General features: G+C 47.7%; 2 protein-coding genes across 2 annotated transcripts; one reads left to right on the top strand and one right to left on the bottom strand.

Moving 5' to 3' along the window:
• Positions 1-1097: 1097 nt before the first annotated feature.
• Positions 1098-3173, top strand: LOC103636358 (uncharacterized). Its single transcript, XM_008658718.4, has 3 exons — positions 1098-1534; positions 2451-2660; positions 2797-3173. The coding sequence occupies exons 1-3, from the start codon at positions 1222-1224 to the stop codon at positions 2970-2972; spliced, it is 699 nt and encodes a 232-aa protein (XP_008656940.1). The 5' UTR covers positions 1098-1221; the 3' UTR covers positions 2973-3173.
• A 286-nt stretch (positions 3174-3459) lies between these two features.
• LOC100279848 (Protein CPR-5) lies at positions 3460-6813 on the bottom strand. The gene is made up of 5 exons (NM_001152801.2): positions 6497-6813; positions 5646-5702; positions 5524-5559; positions 4774-5442; positions 3460-4685 (listed from the first exon to the last, which is right to left on the bottom strand). Exons 1-5 carry the CDS (start codon positions 6770-6772, stop codon positions 4149-4151), a joined length of 1575 nt encoding a protein of 524 aa, NP_001146273.2. The 5' UTR covers positions 6773-6813; the 3' UTR covers positions 3460-4148.
• Between the last annotated feature and the right edge of the window lie 471 nt (positions 6814-7284).

The raw sequence follows: 7284 nt of genomic DNA, 5'->3' as shown, positions 1-7284 counted from the left end.
TGGCTGTTTGGTTTATTAGCCACAGCCCACAGCTTATATTATTCACAAAGTGTGCTAAACAAAGTACTTGAGCATTACAATTTACAACCGAAAGAAACATTTGAGATGTACAAACAAATCAAATTATTAGTCTGTTGCAGACTTGCAGGCGGCTGGAACAAATCGGATACAGCTAGAACAAATCAAATTATTTCAGTTGCGGGCGGCTGGAACAACAAACTTACAAACCGGTAGGGGTAGAACAAATCAAATTATTTTCAGTAGCCCACCGGCCACCGCACTGTCCGCACAGTCGCACAGACACAGTCGCCGCCTCCTCTTGCAGTCTTGCTGCCACAGTAGCCCGCAGGCGTGCGCTCGTGGCCCTCAGCTCGACCGCTCGTGGCCCTCAGCTCGACCGCTCGTAGCCCGCAGGCCGCAGAGCTGCCGCTGCCGCCGCCGCCGGATTGAGGCCTTGCGCACTGGTTGGCGGTTGGCCGCGTGGGGACTGGGGAGCGCCGGAGCGGGGAACTGGGGAAGTGGGGAGTGGGGAGCGCCGCCGGTCTGTCGAAGTCGAATGGATTAGGGTTGGAAGTTGGAACTGAAGGAGGGCCGCGTCGTTGAGCGTCTGGTCTTGGCGTCTTGCCGACTAGGCGACTACCGAGTTGGCGCAGAGAAGTTCTCAGTCGCACGGAGAAGTGGGCTATGGGCTATGGCATATGGGCCGATTACGGTAGAATGGTGGGAGTGGGACGCATGACGCTGATATTTCGGTTCGGTGTTTTCGGTTCGGTGTAAGCCTAAAACCGAGGCCGACACCGAGAACCGAAGTTCTCAGGAATTAAAACCGAACCTGACACCGAACCCCGAAAAATCGAAACTTCGGTGCGGTTTTCAAATTTTCGGTTCGGTAATTCGGTTTCGGCTTAAGGGATTGTTCGTTTACGTCGGATTGCACCCGGAATCGTTTCAGCTAATCAAAGTTTATATAAATTAGAGAAGCAATCCGGTTAGGAATCGTTCCGACCCACTAATCCGGTACAAACGAACAAGGCCTAAAAGTGCCCAGGCCTACCCACGATTCACCCGGACCCGACTCCCCGAGTCCGACCGCGCGGCGACCCTTCTAGACCTCGCTTCCCCCAAAAGGCAGTACCGCAGTCCGCAGTAGCAGCAGCAGAGTCCAGACCGTTCTCCGCCCCTCTCCCCGCCACGCTCTTCCGGAGAGCATCGCCGGCCGCCATGGGCTCGCCGCTCCGCACCGTGCACCTCCGTCGCTCGTCGCCCTCGTCGCCAGCGGATACCGTGGCGATCACGGTGGATGGCGGCTCAGGGGTGGACCTGGCCAGGGTGGGGCTCGCGCTGGGGCTGGACCCCGCCTCCGTCCGGCCCAACGGCTACTTCCTCAGCCGCGGCCCTGGCCACGTCTGCTCCGCCGTCACGTGGCGCGCGCTCCTCGCCTTCTTCGCGAAGCGCGGGCTGCCCACCGGCGCCGACGCCGCCGCGCCCGTTGTCGTCCACGGCAGGCCCGCCGCGCCTACTGCGCCGAGCTCAGGTGCGTTGAGGTTTGGGCCTCGCTCCCTTAGGAACTCTGATTACTTCATTGATCGTGATCCTATTGCTAACTGGTAGGGAAATAACGAGCGGTATCTTTGAATGTTACAATGTGCGGTCGTGGTTGGGTGATCGACGCCTCTGTTCTTGCAGTGTTCGGGATCATATACATCACATTGTTATGCCCTTTTACTAGCTTCAGTGATCAGTAGTATCAACCAGTTTATGAAATTTGCAGCTACATATATTTGGTCATTTGGAATGAATGATCAAATACCACCAAAGATGCAGAGTGTGGAGCTACTGTCTACTGAGCCACTCTAATGTTGCCATGGACCATAAACCCCATAAGTAACGCACATGTTTGAGATTGACAACTATAAATTGTATATTTATTTCTGAGGTTATCAATGCTGTCGATTTTCTATGTATCACCTGTTATGTACTCGTTTCACACATTTTTTTAGTAAAATCTTGTGGCAGACGATAATGTTTGATACTCTATATTATTCTTCAGTATTCAGTGTCGTTGACGATTTGTCACTTCATACTCTATTATTCTTCAGTAATCAGTATTGTTGATGGTTTTTCATTTGTGTTGTGAAGTACAGTAGCGGACCCAGCTACTACGCTTAGGCTGTGCCAGAAAAAATATTAAAAAAAAAACAGAGATCAACAAGACTTGAACCTTGACTACCAAACTCAAAAGATAGTACTTACACCACTATGCTAACTAACCTTATACAATTTTAGGGTGTGCCGTGGACCATATGGACCACCCACTGGGTCCGCCCCTGCTCCCGTAGGAGGCCCTAGGAGTAAACCAGATCTATATCTTCTTCCTCCCTCTACTCCTGCCACTCCTTATATAGAGAGGTAACCCTAACTTAATAGCTAACCAACATTATATTCTTCAGATTCTGCAACTCCTCCATGCCCAAAGCGAAAATCTGGAGTCGAAGTAGAAAGATGTCCCAAGAAGAGCAAGCCTCAAGAGAACAAATCAGTTCTTCCAAAACGAAGGCACGATGTACTCAGCGATGAAATCATCCTTGGTCTAAAGAGAAGGCTCAGGCTGGACGACCCAATCCCAGCTAAGAAGATTACGCAAGTACAATGCAGTTCAGGTGAGCTTTCTGACCAGTTCTCTAATTACTAACTACATGGTGCTTCATAATTATCCATACATACATGCGGCAACTGACAAATTTGTCTTTCTTGCTTGTTACTGCAATGGGTGGTCGATGATTGACTATGGAGCAGAGACACAACGACCAGTTAAATTTTCTTGCGGCTTTGTGAATGCAAATGGAAAGCGGCTATGGGATGTGGAGACACAGCAACCAGTTAAATTTTCCTGCAGTTTTGTGAACGCAAATGGAAAGCGGCTACGGGATGAGGAGATGATCACCTCGCTTTCATGTAAAAAAGCTCGGTGACAGGAGCTGAGGTAAATGCCCTACCATATGTTCCAGCAGTCATGTAATCTTGAACAAAAGGGCGTATACTTCGCTTGGAGGCAGTTCCAGACGCAGCTGTTGTATGTACATCCATGCACCTTGTGAATATCACATTGATTGTAACTAAACAACATTTTTAGAGTGATAATCCTGGTGACAAGACGTGCAAGTCCGTAATCAGTGCGCTTGTTGCATGACAGCAGCTACAGTTCTGTTTCTTGTCAACTAACTACAAAATGGCATGCTTAAGGCCATATGAATATGTGCCGTGCCGTCAAAACCTGACCTGAATTATACAACTAACTGCACAAACTCCACCGTCAGTTGCATACAGTTCTACGCTCCGTCACGATGCTCAAACTTGGGAAAAATGATTGTATCAGATAAGCACATGAAGTCTTGCATAAGCAAACCACCGCAATCCTGAAGGAGTACATGATTGGGTATATGATCCCATAAAAAAATTGTACACATCAAAATCTTACATTAGTTTTTGGGCTTAAATGCAAGTGCACTTACAATACATGAACACACTGAACAAGTACAACATCAGGCTGTGTTCTCTCAAGCCCGGAGATAACATGCACATAAACTAACCACAAAGAGTAAGCAGCCAGTACCAGATAAACGGCTCTTGATATTTACAGTGAAAAAAACAAATTATCGAGCTACAACAAAGACAACAAAAACGAATTCAACAGAATTTCCAACTGGTGGTGAACCTGCCTACACGCTGAACTGTAATGTAAACTTGCATCATAAAATGCCTAGGGCAAATCGAGGCATTTGAAGTCGAAGAGACACGAAGATCTCAAAAGTCAAAATCCTAGATCATCTGAAGCTTTGACTGCGGTGGTAGGAGGCACTGATGAAAGCACGTTGAGTTGGATCAAAATGCTAGCGTCTCCTGCAGTAGTGTACAGTCAACTTATTCCTTGAACGGTGCCTATAACTTCCATCCCATATATTATTCTCTTGAGACAACACCAAGCTGAACTTCTGAATCGCTTCTCAAACAGAACCATTTCATTTCTCAGAAATCATTGACATTGTGCACTAGTTGCAGCTAAAGATCATTCAGTCCTCGCTTTCCTTTGGCTGCACCGCTGGCACAAAAAGGACAACACTGCACCAATTGTTGCATCCATGATTCATTCAGGCTTCGATTCTCTCATCAATGAAGATGGATTTTAGCTCCTTAGTGAAATGGTTATTCCAGTCAGAAAGAGAAGCAAATGGCAGTAAGCCATTCAAGGCTGGGATAAAAAACCCCAGCACAGCATAAAACATCCAACGGCGAATCCAATACGGGAACCAGACAGACTCCTTGCTATGAGATACAGATATAGGACCATGGAGAACACGGTACAAGACCGATGGATAACAATTTCCAATCAAATGGACGGAACAAAGTACCTCCCAGCATATAAGCCACATGTTCCCATCACCACCAAGTGTGTTGGTACAGAACCTTCCAGCGTAGCCACAAATAACTCCCAACAGAATGATGTTAAAAGTTACTGGCATACTTGATACAGACACCGCAGAGCGCTGGAACGCTAACCAAACAACTGCCAAAATCATTACTATACCAAAGAACATCCGTGTTGCAGCTATTACATGACATCTTATGAAGAGCAACCCAGTATTGAAGTTTGACACTGAATTTGGCATCCACCATGATTTAGATCCCTGCAAGAGGGACAGCAGAGATTCTTTCTAATTTTATGATTGTATCATTCATTGATTACTGATAAAAAAACACAGATAACGAGAGTACCTTTGAAGTGGCTGAACATGCTGCTGTAATATCAGTTATCCTTTGGTATGAATAAGTATAAGTTCCATACCCAAAGCATACTGACATAATAATCACTGCACTAACAAGAAAATCTATGAGTGTCCTCATTATTTGTGCATGCCTCGTGTCCTGCATCTGAGTCTTGAATTTTTCCACTTGGAAGGAAGCTTTCTGAAATCCCAAGGATAACTTAATCTTGTCTAACATGTGTGAATAGGAGTTAAGTTCTAGTTGAGACTGTTTTAGCTTCAACTTTCTCATGCTAAGGCTTATCTCAAATTCCTTGAGCTCATTTGACCGAGTTTGTTCTTTCAAAGATCTCTCAAATGCATTAAGGATGCGCTGATCAGCTTCAGGAGAAGATAAGCTATGAGCGCGGCGAGTCATCTGCTGATAGCCGCCAGCATAAAGAACAAGCTGACTTTCCACTGAATTCAAACGCTCCTGCTTGATTTCACGCGTTAGATTTTGTGTACCACCAGTGCTCAACTTGCTTGAAGCTTCAGAGTCTTCATGCTTAGAAGAACATTGAGGAACTGGACCTTGTCCATAGACAGGCATCTCATTAACAAGATGAAGCGTTGTCAATGTGCTGCTGAATGATTTCTCAAAGTTTCTCATAAAACTGTCTAACTTGTTACCATATATCTATACAAATGGTAAGTGAAAGATGTATTATGAATCCTATTAACAATTGAGCTGTGCGATGATAAAGGGAATTAGGCTTACATTTCTCAATGATTCCTTCACTGCCGATGTACAGATCTGCATCCAAAGTCTAGGCTCAGTTTCAAACTACAAAGAGTTTCATGGTTTTGTACGTTTTATTAGTCAAATTGTAGTATAATAACCTTGGAAAGAAGTGCAGGCTGTAATCTTTCGCCTGAACGATTCTTTGTATTCACAACCTGTATATGATGATGCCAACGTGAAGTTGCACATGGGTGAATATAGGATTTTATTTCGTGCTCATGTGAATGATGACGCCTCTGGAGAAATGTATGTGTATGTGAAATCGTCGAGCGGATGGACAGATGACACACAGTGAGGTGTGAGCAGACAATCATATGAAATGCAATCCCATGCTTGGTTTCGGAATGGATAGCAAATGTTGCAATACAAGATGAACAAAAGTAGCGTGTCCCCCACAGAAATGAAAAAAGGTGACAATTTCAGGACAACGGAAATGGAAAAAAAAATTACAAATTTGGGACATATCTTGTGCAATCACTCATTTGGTATGTCAGGCGTTTTTGCATTCTATCCTCTCACCTAGTTAGATGTAGATTGGATGCTTTGGATGGTTTAATTGCACGCCAAACGAGTGATTGCAAAGAATATGTCCCCGACAATTTCCCTCCCTCAAAAGGGTACGCCTTCTCTGACCCCCAGCTGCCACATTTGACATACTGGTATGGCTCTATCACCACTTTTCGGACCCCAAGTTACCACATTTAATTTGACTTCTGATGACGCACGATTGCTTGGAATAATAGCAATTTGCAACCATAGAGGGAACGAAATTGATCCAGGGCGGCAGTATTTGGCGTTGCGCCCGCATCCTATGTGTGGTCGTGTGGACTAGGATCTAAGACTAGAGAACTACGTGCAATTCGGTAGAACGGTAAAATGCGGACATAAACACCGCGCCAGAAATGGGGGAAGCTACGGAGAGATCGGCCGAGCGAATGGCACCACGAACCTGCGCGAGGACGGCCGCGAACGACATCCCGAGGGGCAGCGCGAGGTCGTCCTGCACCTGCACGCCGGCGCCACCCTGACCCTCACCCCCAGGCGTAGCGGCGGGGCCCGGCTCCTGCCGCCTTCGCCGCAGCCGGAGCCGGAGCCGCACCCCCTTGCTGCGGCGGGCGGAGGAGGACCGGGAGGCAGAGGCGGAGCCGCAGGCGTCGGAGGCGTCGCCTCCCGACGCCTCCGACGAGGAGGGGTTGCAGGGTGGTTGGAGGCAGCCCGTGTCCATCTCGGCGGGGCCGGGGGAGAGCGACCGTTCTGGGTGTTCCTTTCTCCGGGGCAGGGCCACCCCCCTTGCGCTTTGTGATTTGGTTCCGTTTTGACTTCGCTTTGGGAGGAGTAGGACGGGCTCGCCGTCAGAACTCGGAACGGGCGGACATGAGGAGACACGTGGTGCCGTGGGAAAGCGAAAAGATTGTTCCAGGAGGCCGAATTAGCCGTTGAAGCGAAATCCTGGGGAAGTTATTAATTCCATAATTTGCTCAAAAATTCGAAAGTTTCTCTTTTTTTCTATAAAAAATAGGAACTGGGGAGCCGGCCGGCCGGCCGACAACCGAGGTCGGAGACTCGTGGCGCAACGGCACGTCTGGCTGGATAGGCTTGATGATTTGCCGACGAGAGAGCCAGGCGCCCAGCGACTAGCAGCAGGACAGGCCACTGGGCCGGACCCGTGATATTTTGAATCGCAAATATGAGAAGGCTTGGGCAGCATGTACAGCGACTGACAGCCAGGCCGGAACA

The sequence above is a fragment of the Zea mays genome, chromosome 8, assembly GCF_902167145.1.
Source record: "Zea mays cultivar B73 chromosome 8, Zm-B73-REFERENCE-NAM-5.0, whole genome shotgun sequence".
Taxonomy (NCBI): domain Eukaryota; kingdom Viridiplantae; phylum Streptophyta; class Magnoliopsida; order Poales; family Poaceae; genus Zea; species Zea mays.
The sequence above is the reverse complement of the archived record's forward strand: the minus strand, read 5'-3'. Positions and strand labels throughout refer to the sequence as shown.

Bases quoted from the DNA above. Each gene is read 5' to 3' on its own strand.
- LOC103636358 (XM_008658718.4), top strand. From the start codon at position 1,222: ATGGGCTCGCCGCTCCGCACCGTGCACCTCCGTCGCTCGTCGCCCTCG. The intron at 1,535-2,450 runs GTGCGTTGAGGT...TATATTCTTCAG, and splicing joins GCCTACTGCGCCGAGCTCAG to ATTCTGCAACTCCTCCATGC. The intron at 2,661-2,796 runs GTGAGCTTTCTG...ACTATGGAGCAG, and splicing joins GCAAGTACAATGCAGTTCAG to AGACACAACGACCAGTTAAA.
- LOC100279848 (NM_001152801.2), bottom strand. From the start codon at position 6,772: ATGGACACGGGCTGCCTCCAACCACCCTGCAACCCCTCCTCGTCGGAG. The intron at 5,703-6,496 runs GTTCGTGGTGCC...CATCATATACAG, and splicing joins TCGCGGCCGTCCTCGCGCAG to GTTGTGAATACAAAGAATCG. The intron at 5,443-5,523 runs GTAAGCCTAATT...CCATTTGTATAG, and splicing joins TGAAGGAATCATTGAGAAAT to ATATATGGTAACAAGTTAGA.